Source organism: Eimeria acervulina, genomic scaffold, assembly GCF_000499425.1.
Source record: "Eimeria acervulina Houghton genomic scaffold, Eah_scaff17, whole genome shotgun sequence".
Classification (NCBI taxonomy): Eukaryota; Apicomplexa; class Conoidasida; order Eucoccidiorida; family Eimeriidae; genus Eimeria; species Eimeria acervulina.
The window spans coordinates 111,077-131,650 of NW_013550144.1; the positions used below are offsets into that span (position 1 = coordinate 111,077).

Below are 20,574 nucleotides of genomic sequence, written 5' to 3' on the forward strand. Positions count from 1 at the left end.
GTCGTGGCGGCATGTGGTGGGGCTGCTGCTGCTGCTGCAGCTCTTCCTCTGCAAACGGCAGCAGCAGCAGCCGCACGTATCTCCCTCTAGGCCTACTGCAGTATAATACCTCATTAGATAATGCTGCTGCAGCAATCTGCAGCAGCTGCCGCCAGCCTGGAGGAGCTGCAGGCATAGGAACTGCTGCTGCTGCTGCTGCTGCTTCTGCTGCTCGCAGCGCAGCCGGCAGCCGCAACTGCCCCGTGCTTTTCTTGAAAGATATCCGCAGTGGGGTGCCTAAATTGTTGTTGCTGCTGCTGCTGTTTCTGCTGCTGCGGTTGCTGCGCTCGCCGCCACTCATGCTGGATCCGCTGTCGCTGCTGCTGCTGCGGCAGCTGCTGCTGCTGCTGCAACAGCGCGCTCCACAGAGTTGGAACAAGCGGAAGAGGCAGCGTCTGACGGTGCTGAGGAGCGCAAGGACAGCCTGCTGTTGCTGCTGCTGCTGCTGCGCTGCAGCAGCAAGACAGAAAGACAGAGCCTCCCGTCGCTGAAAGGTAGAAGACCGATGCAACGGCCAACCCTCCAAGGCAGCAGCTACACCTGCACACCCCAACAGCAGCAGCAGCAGCAGCAGCAGCAGTAGCACACCCAGAAAGCATATAAGTACCAACAACAAGCCATTTAATACAGACATGCATATATACATATATATATATGCATATATATATATATATGTATATGTAATATAAAATATAAACTTAGAGACTACAATTGAAGAGCTTGCTGCTATTTGCTTATTTACCTCCGTTAGCTGCAGCATCTGCTGCACTCGGCCCCAGGCGTCGAAGCAGCTGCGCAGCAAATGAACGATAGGTCCAGTTCCTCTCAGATCCTGCTGCATCTCGAGGATCTGCTGCTGTTGCTGCTGCTCCGGCTGCTGCCGCTGCTGCTGCAGCAGCAGCAGCAGCAGACGTGAAACGCACGCCGACAGAAGATGCACGCCGCTGCTGCTTTTGCCACTCAGACAGAGGAGGCTGCTGCTGCTGCTGTTCCTGCTGCTGCTGCCTCTGAGGATCACCTTCGGCTGCAGAAGGCTGCGACCCTGCTGCTGCTGCTGCTGCAGTGGGTCTGATGGCTGGAGTCTGGCGTCGAGGCACGGAGGACTCTCCGACTCCTCGTGCTGCTGCAGTTGCTGCTGCTGCTGCTGCTGCAGGGGTTTCAACGTGAGGCGGTTCAGACGTTGCTGCTTGTGTCGGTGAGTTGCTCTTCGCAGCAGCAGCAGCTGTTGCTGCTGCTGGCGAAGAGTCGCCCTTTTGCTTTGCTGCTTGGGCGGCCCCTCTTGCTGCTGCTGCTGCAGAATCTGCTGCGGCAGCGGAAGCAGCAACAGCAGCAAAAGTGCCGGCCGCAGCAGCAGGTGCGCTGCGCGTTACAGGGGTCGCAGCAGCAGCTGAAGCAGCAGCAGGTGTAGCTGCTGCAGCAGAAGTGCTGTCCCTGGGCGCAGCAGCACCAGCAGCAGCAGCAGCGCGGTGCCCTTCAAGGGAAGCGGCGCACTCTGAGACAGCCTCCGGGGGATCGTCCCCACGATCCCGATCCCGATCCCGATCCCGATCCCGACTGCTTGTGAAGTCCTCTACGCATATTAACTCGTTCTCCAGTGCCTGCACTCAGCATAACAGCAATTATATCAAGCAGTGTATTATATACTACTTAGGAAACATATATTATAAATTATATATATATATTTATATACATACGCATATATATATATATTCTATCACGGCATTTGTCGCATTTTATATAATAACTAAGCAACATATATTGCTACTGCACTACATACTGTATATCATACCCGCCCATAATATATATATATATATATATATATATATATATATATATATTATGTAAGACCTTGGGCTTGTATAAAAGCATGCAAATAAATACACAGAAGCATATTAATATATTCCCGATACAACAAATAGTAAATAATATACAAAATAGATAGATACAAGCACTATATAACAGCAAGATAAGATACAGCCCCTCCCTACTGGTGCAGCCGTCTAGGGTTTAGGGTTTAAGAACGAACACAAGAAGAAGTATTTCTTTAAAAGAAGTGAGTTAGATAATGTTGCAAACAAAGACAAGAAGATCTTCTTACATGTTTTAACTCAGGGGCAAGCGGAGATGTAGCAGTAACAGCTTTATTTTCGTTTGTATCGGGAGAGTTAAAAACTAATAAACTTGAATGAAGAAACATGCGGCCGCACCAAACCCTATCTACTGCAGCAAGGCCTCTGTAGCAATACTTCGCATCCCCTACTAAAGGATGACCCAGGTGCTGGAAGTGTACCCTGAATAAGAAGACCAGCAGCAGCAGCAGCATCAGCAGCAGCAGGAGTTGGAGTATAAGGATATTAAACCCACAGCAGAAACAAACGCTACTACAGCAGCAACACAAAAATAAAACTAGCAGTAGCAACAACAGATGCAAACTGCGACAGCAGCAGCAACATGCAGCAGCAGCATGCAGCAGCAATACCAGCAACATCAGTGATAAAGGAGTGAAGCCAGCGCTAACAAACCAACATGAAAGAGAACAAACAAATAAATAAACATAAAAAACATAAAAACAGACGAGAGATAATTTTAATTAAACGAACAAAACGCAGGTAAATAGCAGAATAGATATGCAGCAGCAGCAGCGAGCAGCAGCAGCATAAATAAAACAGCAGCAGACACATAGAGAAGCAAAAACAGAAATGAAGACAAACCTGATCTGATGTGTCCTCCCTGTATGGATCTTCACGCGGCAGAAGCTGAACTCCTGGCTATAAGTAAACTCTTTGCTGCTGCTGCTATTGCTGCTGCTGCTGTTGCTGCTGCTGCTGTTTGATTTAGCTGCTGCTGCCCTTTGCTGCTGTGGCGCGTTCGGACCACCACCAGCAGTAGCAGCAGCATTCATTCTTGCTGCTGCAGCAACAGCAGCAACAATCTTAGGGTCATTAGGTCGGCGGAGCTTGAAGACTTTCAATAAACGAAATTCTGTTAATGCCTCTTCGCCGCCTTCATGAGGCCCCACTACTGCAGAGAAGTGGCTCTTAGAACGACAAGTATCGAAATCCCTTCAAACAAACATAAACAAATTAACATAAGATCATATAAATAAATATAAATATATAAATATATATATATATATATATATATATTTCTATATGCTTGTTTATTTATTATCATTATTATTTGTTTACGCTTTTCTTTAGCTAAACGTACAACCATCTAGAGATAACGAAAAAGCAGAAAAACAAGAAGAACGAGGATAAAAATAATAAAAACAACAAAAACAATAAAAACAATAAAAACAACAATAAAAATAATAAAAATAATAAAATAAAAAGAATAAAATAAAAAGAATATAAAGAATTACCTGGTGGCAATTGGATGATTAATTTTGCCGTATTTTTCGGGAACTCTTCCATGACAGAGCAGCAAATACTCCTTATGAACAGAGCGGCGTCTAAATTGTTCAAATATTATCTCTCGAGCCCTGCATTAAATAAATAAATGAATAAATAAATAATATTTAATAAATATATTATCAGAATAATAAATTGACAAAAAAGAAATCAACAAAATGCAACTTGAACAAAAAAGAAAGACGTCTAGACTGCTCAAATATTATCTCACAAAATAATAATAAATAATTACTATTATAATTATTATAATGATGTGATATTTTTACAATTATTTATTTAAATAAAAAGAATATCTTCTCGTCTTAGCAATGAGAAGAGAGCCTCATAGCACTATGAAGAGGAATACAATATTAAGACTATCAGGATGAGTAAGATAATAATAACAGTAACAACCAATAAGAATAATAAACTTCAATATAATAAGAATAACATTTAAATAATGAAATTTATTTAAATCAAAGAATACCTTCTCGTCTTAGCAATAAGAAGAGAGCCTGAAGTCTCGAGGTCTGTTCTATGGCACAGCCCGCACTCCATCTCCTCCCAACGCCGAACTGTCTCTAACCGCGGGTACTGCAGCAGCAGCAGCAGCAGCAGCAAGAAGCAGCAGCAGCAAGAGCAGCAGCAACACCACAAGCAGCGTATAATGCATATGGTCATTATCACCAGCAGCTGCATCCGCAGCAGCAGAATGCTTCTGCTGCAGCTCTGTTTCGTGTTGCTACTACAATTCAAATTCTTTAAAAACTAATAATTAATTAATTTAAAGAGTTAATTGCATTATTTGTTTATTTTTGTTTGATAGATGGAGGTGAAAGCTCTCATATTCTATTGCGTTTCATTAAAAAACAAAAAAACGAACAAATACATAAATAAATAAATATAATTAATAAATTGAATTAGTTAATTAATAGTATTTGTTTACCTTTTTCATAAGATAGAGGTGAAAGCTCTCGACTTTGCCGCTATTAAGGAGGTCATCAATAGTAATATGTGCAAGGGCTTCTTCAATATCATCTGCGTTTTGAAGCCGAGCTAAAGACAGACTTCGAGACCTGCTAATACCTGAACAATGCCAAAAGGCAGGCTTATAGACTACCAGCCAAGTCAAACCCTCAGCTATTACGTAGGGAGAAGCCTTCTTAAACACCCTCCTGCTGCTGCTGCTGCTAGAGCTGCTGCTAGAGCTGCTGCTGCTGGAGCTGCTGCTGGTGGCACTGCTGGGGGTGGGGGTTGTTGCTGTTGTTGTTGCTGCTGCTGCTGAAGAACGAGAAGAAAGCTGCTGCTGAGACTCTAATCCGTCTTGCAGAGGAGGAGGTGAGGCATCTCTATATAAATCTTCATCGTCAGACTCCCACCGATCAGTTAGCCACTCAGCAACAGAACAAGAGTCTGTGCTGCTGCTGCTGCATGCACCCCGACGTCCTCCAGCAGCAGCAGTAGCGGCTCCACCGCCGCGACGTGGCGAACCGTCTGCTGCTCCTGCTGCTGTTGCTGCTGCTGTTGCTGCTGCTGCTGCAGCAGGAGAAGACGCCCCCCATGGAGCTACGCGGTGTCCTGCAGGAGATCTGCCTTCTGCTACATGGGCCCACATCGGCGCTGCTGCTGCTGCTGCTGCTGGTTTGCGTTCAACTTCATCTGCATCTGCTGCTGCGTCCTCCGCAACACTGGGGAGTGAAGGCGATCCCGCTGCTCTTGCTGCAGCAGCAGCAGCCTCTACTGCTGCTGCAGCAGCAGCAGGTGGTGGTGCTGCAGCAGGATATGCAGCAGCAAGAACAGAAGGCAAAGCAAGAGATGAAAGAGGCCCCGAGAGAGCAGCAACACGCGGCAGCGTTAGCTGCGTTACCTTCACAGAGTACAGCCACTTGAGCAGCACAGCAACAGCCCAAGCAACTAATCCATCAACGCCTGCTGCTGCTGCTGCTGCTGCTGCTGAGGCTTTAGGAGCGTCAGCAGCGAGCAGCAGCGGGACACAGGGATATGAAGATGCTGCATTTGCTGCTGCTGGCAGCCGCAGCAAACAAAATTCAATCAAGCGCTTTGAAACAGAGTCAAACAAACGCCGGCCTTGCTGCGACTCCCCCAGACGCGATAAGTGGCGAGGCCCCAGCACCAGCCACATGCTTGCTACTGCTGCTACCTTTAAGCTGCTGCTCAGACTGCTGCTGCTGCTCTTGCTGCTGCTGCTGCTGCTGGTGGTGCTGCCCGCACTCGCACTGTTGCTGCTGCTGCTGCTGCTGCCACTTGCGCCGGCGCTGCTACCCGCACTTGCACCGCTGCTGCTGCTGCTGCCGCTGCTGCTGCTGCTGCTGTTTGCTGCTGCAGCAGGAGGTCTATCTAAGAAGCCGTGGCAGTGCAGCGCCAACAGCTTCCTGGAGACGATGAGCCCGCTGCGCCCCACAGCTAAAACAGCAAACAGCTCGGAAGCAGCTAAACCCCTGGGTGAAAGCAAACGCCTAAAGGCAAGAAACCTTAAGTCTGCTGCACTCAGACCCTCCAAGCTGCTGCTGCTGCTGCTGCTAGGGGAAGCGCCTTTGGCGCTGCTGCTGCCGCCAGGGGCTGCTATGCCGCTGTAGCTGCTGCGGCGTCCTTTTTGTGTTGCTGCTGCTGCTGCATTAGCTGCTGCTGCATCGTCTGCTGCTGCTGCGCTGCACTCTAGAGCCTGCAGCAGCGCCATCTCCAGGTGTATCTGCAGCTGCTTTGCAAAGAGAGGCCGCTGCTGCGACGACAAACTGGTTGCACTCAGCCTATCGAGTAATTCTGCTGCTTGCAGCAGCACCTCCCCTGCTACGGGGCTGTCTAGTGGCGTCCTTACACTCCCTGTTGCTGCTGCAGTTGCTGCTGTTGCTGCTGCTGCTGCGGGCGCTGCTGCAGACGCGGAAGAAGGGGATCCAGAGGCCGCTGCGCGCTTAGAACCTGCTGCTGCTGCTGCTGCTGCAGTTGCTGCGGGAGAGGAGCCTCTGCATGCCTGCAGCCAGGGTGCAGAAGCAGCAGCAGCAGCAGTTGCTGCTGCTTCTTTAGCTATGTGGCTCAGGACCGACTCAATCACTTCAGCAGCAAGCAGCTTCAAAGCCTCTTCATGCACCTCCCGTGCTGCTGCCAGCCTCTGCAGCGTCTCCAGGCTCTGTCGCTGCAGCAAATGCCGATGCGGTAGCTCTGCTGTTGCTGCTGCTGCTGCTGCTGCTGCTGCTGCGGAGTCCGATGGAGGAGACGAAGCTCCAGAGGCTTCCCCTAACTCTTCGCCACCTGCTGCAGCAGAATCAACCTGCTGCTGCTGCTGACGCTGCGCAGCACTCCGCGCTGCTTTAGAGCCCAATGGAGACTGGGGGCTCCCAGAAGGCCCTGCTGCTGCTGCTGCTGGAGTTGCTGCTGCTGCTGTTGTTGCTGCTGCTGCTGAGGGGGAAACGGCTGAGGCGCCGCGCCGCTGGCTCTCTGTGCCACGAGTTTTTTGTCCCGCTGCTGCTGCTGCTCCTGCTGCTGCTGCTGCTGCGCTTTTCTTTGCTGCTGTTGCTGCTGCTTGTTCAGACTGTGGGGTGGCCGCAGCTGGTGCCACAGAGCTGGAGTCCGATGCAGCAGCAGCCGCACGCTTCTGCTGCTGCTGCTTATCCTTCTGCTTCTTGAGATCCGCTGCAGCATCGTCCTCTGGTGCTGCTGCTGGCTTTGCTGCTGCAGCTCGCAGTTGTTGCTGCGGGCTTGCGGCAGCAACTGGAGAGGCTGCTGCTGCTGTTGGTTTCTTGTCTTGGGCCTTGGGAGTTGTTGCAGCAGCTGCTGCAGTGGCAGCTTTAGGCGTCTCCTTCGCTCTGCTCCGAGCCTCTGCTGCCGCCTGCTGCTGCTGCTGCTTTTTGCTTCGGCCAGGCTGTGCTTCTGCAGCGGTTGCTGCTGATGCCGTGGCTGCTGCTGCTGACTTTGCTGCTGCTGCCTTAGCGGCTGCTGCTTTAGTTGCATCGCCTGCTGCATCCTCCTGCTCAGCAGCAGCTGCTGCTGCCTTTGTCTTCGCATTTGCTGGTGACCCCGCCCCAGTCTTTGCTGCATCTGTCTGCCCAGCAGTTGCTGCTGCTGCTGCTGCTGCTGCTTCAATTGCTGCTGCGTCGCTGCTTGCGTTTATTTCTGTTTTCTCTCCGTCTTCTTTCTCTGCTCTTCTGCTGTCCTCTGCTAACTTTGCAATAACACTTTTCTTATTTGTGGGTATTGCAGGTCTCTGTGGGGCTTTCTTTGTTTTCTTCTTCCGGCGCTTACCTCCTGCTGCTTCATCGTCAGCAGCAGCTTCCGCTGCTGCTGCTGCTGCTGCTGCTGCTGGTCCTCGTCCTGCTAGCAGCCCCGCGCCTACTGTTCCATCTGGTGCAAGCCCTCTGAAGCCGCTTCCGGGAGCAGAAGCAGCAGCAGCAGCTGCTGCTGCTGCTGGACTGGCTGGGTCTTTTGCTGCTGCTGCTGCTGCTGCAGCAGGAGCAGCAAGAGGCAGCAAAGGAGCAGGAAGAGCCCCTCCTCTTTTATCATTAGCACACTCTGCTGCATATACTTGACGAAGAAGTGCTGAAGCTTCTCTATGCCTCACAGTTGCTGGCGACTCAATATACACCCTGGGCTGTACAATGATAATATCGCCTGTCTTTTTATTTATTTTTTTAATTGCACAAAACCACCTTCGAATATTTTGAACAGTCCTCAGCTGACATTCCTCCATAACCAGCAAAGAGTCTGGGTCAGCAGCAAATTGCTGCTGCTGCATCTCCGTTAAGAACCCACTTGCTGCAGCACGCGGCAGCACCCACTGCAGCACATACTGCTGCAGCTGCTGCTTCGCAGAGCATATTATCGGCCCCAAACAAAGCAAAGAAACAGAGTCAGGGCAAAACCACTTGAACAGCAGCAGAGGATATTCATTTGTATCTTCGAGCGGGAACAATTCAACTCCTCCGCTGCTGCTGCTGCTGCTGCTGCTGCTGCGGGGAGGAGCACCCATTATTAATATTGTCACGTCTGGTGCTGCTGCATCCAACAGCAATCGCTTGTGGTCGATATATGAATCCAATGAATCACTCGGATGCATAAATGCAAAGCGACGCCGACCTGCAGATACACCCCAAATATATATATATATATATATTATATGTATGTTGTATGAAATAAACAACTAACTGCGTATATACCGCAAATATATATATATATATATATATATAAGAACAAGAATTGCATGAAAGATACACTGCATATACACCCTAAATAAATACACAGTGAGAAAGCGAGAAATCAAAGAAAATAAAAAAAGACAGCCAAACAGAGACAAAGAGAGGAGGAGACAATGAAAAACAAACAAACAAAAACAAAGACAAACAAAGACACAGACAAACAAAGACAAAGACAAACAAAGGCAAAGACCAACAAAGGCAAAGAAAAGAAAATGAAAATGAAAAGAAATAGAGAGAGAGATAAACAAAGTTAAAAAAAGAAAAATAAATTAGATAAATTGAGACAAGAGAAAAAGACAGAAGAAGCGACGGCCAAAGCAGACAAAACAACAAAACAAACAAAATAAAATAAATAAAATAAATAAATAAAATAGAATAAATAGAATAAATAGAATAAATAATATAATAAAGCACCTCTCCTCGAAGGATCAGTATCGGGTTTGAGTGCATAGAGAAAGAAAGCGTCTAAAGCCGTTGGTTTATATGCAAAGCGCTTGTCATCATCTGCTGCTCCTTCTTCATCAGCAGCAGAAACAAAACCCCACAGGTCTTCTCCTCCATATAAATCCCCGCTGCTGCTGCTGTTGCTGCTGCTGTTGCTGCTGCTGCTGTAGGTGCTTCTGTGGGGGGCTACGCCATCGAAGGCCGCAGCAACACCCCCACCACCAGCACCACCACCAGCAGCTGCAGCAGCAGCAGCAGCAGCAGCAGGGCCCAGCTGTGATAGTATTACTCGTCTTAAAGCACAATACAGCCTGCGAACAGTTATAGGAGCCCCTGCTGCATCTCTTCTTCGGATTAGCAGTCGATGCTTCGGCAGCAAATTATCTTCTATACAAAACCCCTCTAACCCTGCGAGGTCTGCAGCTACAATAATGCCTAATTCAAGCAGCTCAGGCTCTACCTCTGCTGCTGCAGCTGCTGCTGCTGCTGCAGCAGCTGCAGCAGCAGCAGCACCCGCACTACGGTAACCACCTCCTGCTGCTCCAGCGCCAAACGGAAGCAAACCCCCCGCACCACCGCCGAAGGGACCCAGAGCAGCAGCAGCTGCGGCTGCTGCTGCTCCGCTGTTGTTGCTGCTGCTGCTATACGGCTCATAGCCATGACCCCCAAATCGCGGGCCTCCTCCGCGACAGGCGGAGTTGCAAGTGCCCTCCGACCCCGCAGCCGCAGCAGCAGCAGCAGCAGCAGCTGCTGCTGCTGCTGCGGCTGCAGGAGAGCCCCTGCAAAGGCTTTCAGGAACAAACTCCTGCTGCTGCGGGTCCTGCTGCTGCTGCTGCTGCTGACGCAGCCGCGAAGAAGTAGGGGGCCCATACTCTCTACCAGCGAAGGGCCTCTGAGGCAGCAGCGTAGAGTGTATAGACAGCAGAAACACACGCGGATCTGCTGTTGCTGCTGCTGCTTGAGTAAAGACAACAGTCGGTAAAAGACTATCTAATAAAGGAGAGAAAGACAAGCCTGCACCATTTGAAGGGCTCATCCCTCGAGCAACCTTACGTCGCCGCCCGCCTCCTCCTGTTGCTGCTGCTGCTGCTGCTGTTGCTGCTGCTGCTGCTGCTCCTGCTGCAGCCACCAGAGAATCCACTCGGTTGCTGCTGCTGTGGGCACCGCCTGCGGCTTCCCCTGCTGCCGCTGGTTGCTCCGTCTCTCCTGCTGCTGCTGCTGCAGCGTCTTCAGCCTCGTTCTGCTGCTCCGCCTCTTCTGCTGCTGCAGCACAAGTGCTGCAGCAAATACCTGCTTGGGGGTCAAGAGAAGGAAGACAAAGGTTTGCTGCGTCTCTCTGTAGAGCAGCAGTAATCTGACATGCATGCATCTGCAGCAACTCTTTAATTGTGTCTGTCTCTCTCTCTATTTCTTCATATCCCCCGCACCGCAGAGCTACTGCGAGAGCAGCAGCTAATGCGTTGCTGACTGCTGCAGGAAGAGACGCACAGCCGCACTTACGCCTTCCTCTCCTGCTGCTGCTGCTGCTGCTGCTGCTGCTGCTGCTGCTGGTGGGCTGCCGGAGGGAATGGGTAAGGCAGGGCAAGCAGAGGAGCTGAGGTGCTTGCTGCTGCAGCACTTCTTTTTGCTGCTGATCTCCAAAGAGAGAGATATAAGCAGCAATTACTTCTTGCGGCCGATGCAAGTGAGCAGTAACAACACGCTTCTCGTTTAGCTGCAGCCGCATCTGCTGCAACGAAGGCAGAGGGCCTAGAGAAGCTCTTAAAGACGACAAGACGTTTAAAGTGCTGTCTAAACCGCAGAGAGGGATATAAACAGAAGTGCTGCTGGCGTGCGACAAAGCAAGCAACAGCTGCGTAGGGCGTAAGCTTCCTGCTGCTGCTGCTGCTGCTGCTGCTGCAACAGCAGCACCTGCAGTCGGAGCTGCAGCAGCAGAAACCCCACCTCCAGCAGCACCACCACCGCTCCCGCCGCCCCCAGCAGCAGCAGCAGCAGCTGCTGCTGCTGCCGCTGCTGCTGCACTGAAGGCCAGAGAGAAAGGCAAAGCAGAAGCAGGAGAATCACAAGTCTGAGGTGAAGACAAAATTGCTGCTGCATCGACTCCGCTGCTGCAGCAGCAGCGCCATAGGTCGTATAAACGCGCAACTACAGCCTGATGTACAGCAGAAGCCTCTCCTCCGAATACTCCTTCTTCAGGCATACTTAACCCATCATCATCATCATCATCATCTGCTGCTGCTGCTGCTGCTGCTGCTGCTGACGATGCTGCTGACTGCTGCTGGCTATTCGCCGCCGTCCCTGGAGCAGCAGCAGCAGCAGCAGCAGCAGCAGGAGAATCATCTTCCTGGTCTTTCTCCTTCCCTTGCTGCTGCTGCAGCTGGTGCTGCTGTTTCTGCTGCTGCTGGAGCAGCTGCTGCTGCTGCTGTCTGGCTGCACGAATATGAATAGCCTGCAGATACACCGCAGCTTCCTTAGCAAGCGAAGCAACTGTCTCTAGCAGCCTTGACAAAGGCCCTGTAAGCAGATTTGCTGCGTCTGTCAGCAGCAGCTTCCCCTCCCAGTTCAAAAGCCCAAAGCACTGAGGAGATGAAGCAACCCATGAATGCTGCTCTCCTGCTGCTGCTGCTGCTGCTGCAGCTGCAGCTGCTGCTGCTGACTGGGAATGAGATTCTGATGCACTGGTGCCTCCGGCTGCGGGATACGATCCCCCCGCTGCTGCTGCTGCTGCTGCTGCTGCGGCTGCTGCTGGTTTGGGGCAGAAGCCATCAATAAATTCATCTAGCAGCAAACTAGCGATTGCATAACGTAGCTCCTGCAGCACCAGCAGCTCTTCCTCCTCAACTCTACACAGTTCTCGTATTGCTGCTGCTTTGCTTTCTCTATTATGTTCCTGCTGCTGCTGCTGCTCGCCTGCAGCAGGCTGCTCCGACAGGCCTTCTACTCCTCCCTGCTGCTGTAGCAGCATCTGCTGCTGCTCCAGCTGAGGGTCCAGCTGCTGCTGCTGCTGCTCAGATGCTAAAGCAATTGCTGCAGCGAGCTTTGCCCTCTCCTGCACCACCTCCAGCAGCCACTCAGCCAGAGGCTGGAAGACACGCAGCCGCGACTCGTTAACTATAGAACGCCTCCCTGCTACTGCTGCTGCTGCTGCTGCTGGCTCTGCTGCTGCTGCTGCTGCTGCTGGTGATGACGCTGCGAGAGAGGATTCGCGTGCTGCAGATTCTGATGCCTCTGCTGCTTCTGCTGCTGCAGTAGATGGGGCTGAAGGGATCGGCTCAGCAGTGCCGTCTCCCCCCTCTCCTGCTGCTGCTTCTGCTGCTTCTGCTGCTGCATCTGCTGCTGCTGCTGTCGCGGTCTCTTCTGCAGTTGCATCTGCTGCATCTGCTGCTGCTGCATCTGTTGCAGCAGTTTCCTGCGTTGCTGCGGTTTGCGTTGTTTGCGCCTGCTGCGTGTCTCGCTCGTCCTTCTCCTGCTGCTCCTGCTGCTTGACCTGCTGCTGCTGCTGCTGCTGCTGCTGCTGCTGTTTTTGTCGAAGTTGTTGCTGCTGCATTTGGTGAGGTCTCAGCCAGGGTTGTTTGATGTCTGTTTCTGTGAGGCCGAGTTCATGAAGTACGCTGTAATAGAGTGCAGGATTAAGTTGTTTGAGGTCTGCTGCAGCTGCTTCTCTGCTGCTGCTGCTGCTGCTGCTGCTGGCCTGAAGCGCATCTATATAATCCTCTGCTATATATATAGCACCGCAGCAAAAGAAATCCCGATGACACTTCCACTCTGTAAACTCTACGCGAGAAACAAGTCGTTCTACTCTCCCCGCAGCAACTCTAAACCAAGGGCCGTCTTCATCAGGTCTGAGCAGCAAGCAATGAGGTGCTGCTGCTGCTGCACTGTCTCCTCTGCTTTCTCCTTCTCTAATAAATAAAGCAAACAGCGAATACCACTTCTCTTTGCTTCCGTTCCCGCTGCATACACCTGATATGCCTTTGCTGCTCATACAACTGTTGCTGCTGCTGTTGCCGCTGCTGCTGTTGCTGCTGCTAGGGGGGCCCCAACAATCCCCCCCCTCGCATCCTCCTGCTGCTGCATCTCCTGCTGCTGCTTCTGCTGCTGCTGCTGCTGCTGCGGCTTTCTCTTCATCAGAATACTCAGACTGAGATATGTCGCTCTCGCGATTGTCTGCAGCTCGCTGCTGCTGCTGCTGCTGCCGCCGCCCTTGCTGCTGCATGCGGTTCCTCAGCTTCTTCTTCTGCTTCACACGAGACCAGGGAGCAGCAGCAGAAACCCCAGGCCTTGTGCTGTTGCCTGCAACTTCTGCTGCTTCTCCTCCTTCTTCGGCTGCTTCTGCTGCTGCTGCTGCTGTGCCTGGAGGGGTGCCTTGCTGCGGATCCCCTGCTGCTGCTGCTGCACCAGCAAGTGAAGCTTGCGCATTATTCTGCGTATTTCCCGCTGCTGCTGCTCCTGCTGCTGCAGCAGCAGCAGCTGCTGCTGCTGCTGGAGCCCCTGCTGCATGCGCACTCGCTGCAGCAGCACTCCCTGCAGCAGCACTTGCAGCAGGATTATTATTATTATTATTATTATTATTATTATTATTATTATTGGTTTTAAGCTGCAGTAGCCCCTGCGCATCAATTCGCAGAGGGGCATCAAATAACTCTCCTTTCTTTGTTTGTTTCGGCGACTGAAGATAAACAAACAAAACGTGAGGATAATGAGTAAAAGGCCTGCCGCAGCTTTCAAGAGCGCGAGGGAGAGAATGAAGATGTCGACACCGCGTCAGAGACACACAAATCTCCGCCGTACCATCCCTAAGAACAGCAAACAAATCTATTTCTTTCGATCCTCAATCGCACGTCCGCTTTACTTATTATCTTGTTTAATATAGTACTCATTTTGTTTATATTATTTATGTTGTTTGTTATATTGTTTATGTTGTGTATATTATTTATGCTGTTTATTATATTGTTTATGTTGTTTATATTATTTATGCTGTTTATGTTGTTTATATTATTATTATTGCAGCATTTAAAGCAAACAAATAATTATATATTTGATTATTTATATTGATTAAAAACTTAAATCCTTTAAATAATGTAAATAATTAAATTATTTTAATCATTTCAATTATTATATTAATTAAGTCAACAGCAGCAACGGCAACAGCAGCAACAGCAGCAGCAGCAGCAGCAACAGCAGCAGCAGCAGGTCTTACGGGGCCATGAGGCCGATGGATCGATCTGAAGAGCAGAAGAGTTCGTGACAGGTCGCCTCCAGATTATCACAAGAGCTGTAATGAACCCCTTCATTATCCCAGATGCTGCTGCTGCTGCTGCTGCTGCTGCTGCTGCTGGCGTTGCGCGTGCTTCCTGGGGTTTGTGGGGCGTCTTCTTCCTCCGTTTCTCCTAGCCCCTGTCCCTGCTGCATCTGCTGCTGCTGCTGCTGCTGCAGCTGCAGCTGGGCCCTCTCTTCTAAACTAGTTTTGGCTATCTCTCTCATTAAGAGAGAAAATAATTCTGTGTGTATGCGCACCAAGGGGTCTCCCGACTCTAAGCGCTGCAAATCATGAAAATTCAAAGCGCGTAGAATATATCGAGTAGACGGAGGGGGGGGCAGCGACGCCATCACCTCAGGGTGTCTGCAGCAGCAACAGCAGCAGCAGCAGCAGCAGCAGATGCAGCAGCAGAAGCAGAAGCAGAAGAGGAGGAGAAATGAAAACGCAGCAAACGCAAACGTCTTCAGGGTAAACCCGTAAATGCGGAAATGCATAACATACAAACAAACACCTGTTGCTGCTGCTGTTGCTGTTGCTGCTGCTGCTGCTGCTGCTGTTGCTGCTGCTGCTGCTGCTCACCTGTCAATAAGGTCGCAGCAAAGACAAAGCGAGTCGTCGCTCCCACTGCCCGACAAATCCAAACAATCACCGAAGCCTTCGCGGTAGCAGCAGCCTTCTCCTGTGCACATTGGCTTGCTGCTGCTGCTGCTGCTGCTGCCGGGTGCGCCCGGTGCGAGTGCAGACGCAGCGGGAGAGGGAGGAGGAGCGACGCCTGCTGCTGCTGCACCTGCTGCTGCTGCTGCTGCTGCTGGCGGATGCACTGACTGCAAATGAAGTTGTGCTGCAGTGCGGGGGAAGAGAGGAGACGTTTGTGTGTGGCATTTGCAGCAGCAGAAGCACTTCTGACAGAAGAAGCAGAAGCTCGGCTTCCTGCTGCTGCTGCTGCTGCTGCTGCTGCTGCCGAAGCCTAGAGCAAGTGCTGCTTCACGCCTCAACGGTGCTGCTGCTCCCTTAGGAAAAAGTTCAGCGCCATACCATCTCCAGATTTCTGAGGGACAGACATCTGCTGCTGCTGCTGCTGCTGCAGCAGATCCTCCTGCAGCAGCAGCAGCGGAGCAACCTCCTGCTGGAGCTGTACAGCAGCCGCCTCCTCCTGCTGCTGCAGCAGCAGCACATCCGCCAGGAACAGCAACAGCACCTGCAGCAGCAAGCTGCTGATACCGTTTGCAGGCAACAGCAACAGGCCACAGCAGCATATATGCAAATGTGTGCTGCAGTGCTCCTATTAATGAGCCGTCAACAAACGATTTAGTTGATAAAGATGAAGACAGATGCTCTCCTCGAGCTGCTGCTGCTGCTGCTGCTGCTGCTGCTGGAGGTCTGCGCTTCTCCGCCCCAAAACATAAAATTTGACGCCGAAATTCTACCAAGTGAAATAAACACTGAAATTTACAAACAAACAAACAAACAAACAAATAAACAAATAAACAAATAAATAAACAAATAAATATATATAAATATATATATATATTTATTATATATATACATATATTATGTATATATGTGCATTTTAATCAATACTTTCATCCTAGTACTTTGATATACTACCAAGTAAAATAGACGGTGAAATTAAAAAAATGAACGAGCAAACAAATACATAAAAATAAATTTCAATCAATACTTTTTTATATAGATGTAATAACATGAGAAATAAACAAACAACCAAACACAAAAAAATACTTTAATTAATATTTTTATACACAAACATTCTTTTAGACATAACTCATAAAAATCAAACACAAATAAACGCAGAAAAACAAAAAATTAACTTAAAAAACGAAGGGCAAAGTTAAATAAATAAATAAAAAGAAGTTAAAATAAATATAAATAAATAAACAAGAAGAAGATAGACACAAAATTATTAAATGAAATCCAATAAAAAATAAAAACAAAATCAAAAAAATTAATAAATCCGAGAACGCAGAAATGACAGCGAAATTAAATCTCTAGTAAAATAATATAAACAAATATATATGTATATATATATATATGATATGCATATATTAGATATAAATGTTATATAAATAATAAATATATATATTATATAAATAATATGAACGCATATAATATATATATATACTATAAATATATATATACATGCATATATTTATGTATTATAAATATATATATTAGGTGCTGCCCAGCTGAGGCGTCTCGAAACGAGATAATCTGTTATTTCATACTTTGCTTAATTTCATCTAAAGTTTAGGGTTCAGAGTTGTTTAGGGTTTAGGGTTTAGGGTTTAGGGTTTAGGGTTTAGGGTTTAGGGTTTACGTGAACGAAGAGAGCGACGCAATCTGCGCCCAGCGCTGGCTGCAGCGCCGGTACAAGAGGCTCTAGATAAGAGAGAAGGTTAGTAGAGGCAGCAGCAGCGTGTTGCTGCTGCTGCTGCTGACCCCTATTGGCCACAGCAGCATTAGGTGCACCAGCAGCAGCAGCAGCAGCTGCTGCTGCAGCTGCAGCTGCTTCCACTTCTTCTTCTTCTTCCTCTTCCTCTTCTTCATCATCATCATCATCATCATCTTCAGCATGATGGTGTAGATGTTTTTGGTGTTGATGATGCTGCTGTTGTTCATAAAAAGTATTATTAGATCCCGCAGCAGCAGCAGCAGCAGCTGCTGCTGCTGCGGCAGCAGCAGCAGCACAAGAAGCTGATGCATGCTCTAAAGTTTTTGCTGCTCTCTCTGGGATATACTCCCAAGCTCTATGAGGCCTATAGAGCTTACCCCTAGACCATAGCGAGGCAAAAGGAGGCTCAGCCTTGCCTTTGATAAAGATAGACCCTTCATCGCTTAAGAATCCGCTTTGTCTAGTTAATCGTGCATGCGCAATCATCTTCTGCCAGCCCCGACTTGTAGCCTCTGCAGAGAACGTCCAGTGTGCCCAAGAGGTTATACTTTGTTTTTGATCCTTTAAATTAATTACAGACAACTCAAAACGAACGTTAGGAAAGCACCAGTCGTCGGGGTACCAGGGCTGTTTAACGGCTTCTAGGAATACAGACAGATGTGACGCTTCGCTCTCTGTCCCTGCTGTACCCCGAGGATGCAGCAGCAAGCGAAACACAAACCCTCTGCAGCAACCGCAGCAAGGCGACTCAATGTCATTATGTGTCTTCGCTACCTTCCAGAAGTTTCGCACTTCAAACTCTACGCAGTGGCTTCCTTCTGAGCTGCCCATGCTGCTGCTGCTGCTGCTGCTGCCGCTGCTGCTGGCGCTAGCAGCAGCAGCAGCTGCTGCTGCTGCTGCTGCTGCTGCGCTGTTACTCATGTTCGTCGTGTTCGTCGTGTTCGTCGTATTGCTGTTGCTGCTCGTGTTGCTGTTGCTGCTCGTGCTGCTGCTGCTGCTGCTGCTGCTCGTGCTGCTGCTGCTTACACGCCCTATTCCTGAGCTACTACTAGGACCCGTAGGGCTTCCGGGTGAAGCGTACATGCTGCACCCACCACCACTAACAACAATGCTGCTGCTGCTGCTGCTGTTGCTGCTGCTGCTGCTGCTGCTGTTGTTGTTGCTCGTAGGAGCAAAGCTGCTGTCGCCGCTCTCTCCTGAACAACCATCACCGGCAGAAGCTGCTGCTGCTGCTGCTGCTGCGGCAGGCCCTGAAGCAGCAGCAGCAGCACCTCTGGGCTCTGCTGCTGCCCTTACTTCTGCTGCATCACCACCATGAAAGACGCCCGAAGAGCACCGAATGCAATCCTTTGAAGTGCTGCTAAACCTCCCTGCTGCTGCTGCTGCTGCAGCAGCCGAAGACTGTTGCGATTGGGCTGGAGGTAGGGCCCCTGACGCTGCTGCTGCTGCTGCTGGCAGCAAATCAGACCCATACATGAACGCATCTGCTGCTGTACCCTCGCTGCTGCTGCGGCTGCTGCTGCTGCTGAGCCCTCGAGTAGACAGCGGAACGCCGAAACAAGTGCTAGCAGCAAGCTGTTGCTGCTGCTGTTGCTGCTGCTGCTGCGCTGCTGCTGCTGCTGCTGCTTCCAGAGGCAATATAGGAGCAGCAGGCAAACCTCCAAGCGTCACATTGCTGCAGCTGCTGCATGCGTTGCAGGTGGAGCCGCTGCTGCGCCCCCCTGCTGCTGCTGCAGCGGCAGCAGCAGCTACAGCAGCTGCAGCAGCATCACCTGCTATCTCTTCCTCTCCAATTCGCAGCCCGTCTGCTGAACTCAGCAGCAGCGGAGCAGCAGCAGCTGCTGCTGCTGCTGCAGCGCAGCAAGGCCGTCTCAATGACGCAGCACGTGTGCTGTCTACCTCCTCCTCCGCTGGAGGCGTGCTGCTGCTGCTGCTGCTGCTGCCTGCTGCTGCTGCTGCTGCTGCTGACTCGCAGCGCAGAGGTATAAACAAGGGACTCGAAAAATTCTGACAGCCGCCGCCGCCTCGCACTGCCAACACCCGACGCTCAACAACAGGAACTGCAGCACAAACCCTAAACCCTAAACCCTAGACCCTAAACCCTAAACCCTAAACCCTAAGAAACGAGCAGCAAGACATTTGCAATGAACAATAAACAATAAACAACCCGTAAAGCGGTGTGAATTACATATCCTATGCTGTAACTAAATGCTAAACCCTAAACCCTAAACCCTAAACCCTAAACCCTAAACCCTAAACCCTACACCCTAAGTCAGAGCAACTAAGCGTAGATTGCAAACCCTAAACCCTAAATCCTTGACCGAAACCCGGAGCGCATTCACCTCGGTCCACAGGGTTTAGGGTTTGGGGTTTGTCTAAAGTTTAAGATTTAGGGTTTAGGGTTTAGGGTTTAGGGTTTACCTCGATGAGGGCTGTTGTTGCTTGAATTTCTACTTAGGGAGGTCCTCTCAAACTCAAAAGACGGGGCAGAGCTGCCGTTGTTCCCCATCTTTGCTGCTGCTGCTGCTGCTGCTGCAGCCGCTGCTGTTGCTGCTGCTGCTGCTGCTGCTGCAGCGGCCGCTGCTGCTGGCGCAGCAGCAGCAGCAGGCAACGAGCAGCGCCCCACCCCACAGTTAGGAGGACGCCCTGAGGTGTACGTACACCCCTTGATACAAAGGCTTGCTGCTGCTGCTGCTGCGGCTGCGGCTGTAGGGGTGCTGCCGCTGTTGCTGCTGCTGCAGAGCTGCTGCTGCTAAATGGGTTGTGCTGCAGCAGCAGCAGCAGCAGCACAGCAGCCACAAAAACTCGACGAGGTCAACACGCAGCACCGCCGGCCTCCCTTCCTGCAGCAGCAACAGCAGCAACAGTAGCAGCAGCAGTAGTAGTAGTCGTAGCAGCAGCAGCAGCAGCAGACCTTCTCTGCGTCGCACCCCGAATCCGCTTTGCTGCCGCTCCACGGAAACCCCACAAAAAACCCTAAACCCTAAACCCTAAACCCTAAACCCTAAATCTTAAACCCTAAACCCTAAACCCTATACCCTAAACACTTCGATTCCGCAGCAACAAACTGCAGCGCTGCTGCTGCGCAGCTGCAGCAGCAGCAAATGGAGAAGCAGCTGTTGCGTCAACGCGTACGCAAAGCGGTGAGCAGCGACTAGAGTGCTGCAGCTGCTGCTGCTGCCAGTAGCAGCAGCAGCAAAGGAGCAGTAGCAGCAGCAGCAAAGGAGCATTAGCAGCAGCAGCAAAGGAACAGCAGCAGCAGCAGCAAGAGCAGAGACGCGCAGCAGCAGACAGCGACTGCAAGAGACAGAGGCGTTAATAGAGAGAGTGTATTGTAGCTTACTTGCTGCTGATATCAATAATACAAGCCGTAACGCTGCAGCAGCAGCTGCTGCTGCTGCTGTCGCTGCTGCTGCTGCTGCTGCTCCTTTGCTGCTGCTGCTGCTGCAGCGGGAGCGTCCGCCCTGCTCGCCTCTTCGTCACAACAAAAACTTTGATGCTGGTTTCCTGCTGCTGCTGTTGCTGCTGCTGCTGCTGCTGCAAGAACGGCAGCAGCAACAACAGCAGCGGTGTAGCATGCACGGAGGCAGAAGAAGGCGCGTTGCTGCTGCTGCTGCTGCTGTTGCTGCTGCTGCTGCTGCTGCGTGAGCACGCTCCCGAGGCGTCAGTAGTAATTAACACTATATTCGCGCAGCCCCCCAGCAAGCAAAAGAAATTAAAATAGATGAAAGCCCCAGAGGAACTCGTGGGACCGGAAGAGCAGCAGCAGCAGCGGCGGCGGCGGCCGCTGCTGCTGCTGCTGCTGCTGCTGTTGCTGCTGCT

At 50.6% G+C, this 20,574-nt stretch overlaps 1 protein-coding gene across 1 annotated transcript in view; it reads right to left on the reverse strand.

Annotated features, from left to right (window-relative positions):
* The window catches only part of EAH_00004600 (RNA pseudouridine synthase domain containing protein, putative), a gene marked incomplete at both ends in the record, with an annotated part of 22,507 nt that extends 2,779 nt beyond the window's left edge, over nucleotides 1-19,728 (reverse strand). Inside the window, 13 exons of the mRNA XM_013396908.1 lie at nucleotides 110-579; nucleotides 782-1,637; nucleotides 2,138-2,330; nucleotides 2,751-3,101; nucleotides 3,404-3,523; nucleotides 3,919-4,025; nucleotides 4,378-8,519; nucleotides 9,053-13,591; nucleotides 14,353-14,705; nucleotides 14,922-15,784; nucleotides 16,678-18,812; nucleotides 19,174-19,398; nucleotides 19,667-19,728. Coding sequence (XP_013252362.1) covers nucleotides 110-579; nucleotides 782-1,637; nucleotides 2,138-2,330; nucleotides 2,751-3,101; nucleotides 3,404-3,523; nucleotides 3,919-4,025; nucleotides 4,378-8,519; nucleotides 9,053-13,591; nucleotides 14,353-14,705; nucleotides 14,922-15,784; nucleotides 16,678-18,812; nucleotides 19,174-19,398; nucleotides 19,667-19,728 — 14,416 coding nt within the window. The remainder of the gene's footprint in view (nucleotides 1-109; nucleotides 580-781; nucleotides 1,638-2,137; nucleotides 2,331-2,750; nucleotides 3,102-3,403; nucleotides 3,524-3,918; nucleotides 4,026-4,377; nucleotides 8,520-9,052; nucleotides 13,592-14,352; nucleotides 14,706-14,921; nucleotides 15,785-16,677; nucleotides 18,813-19,173; nucleotides 19,399-19,666) is intronic.
* Nucleotides 19,729-20,574: the final 846 nt, after the last annotated feature.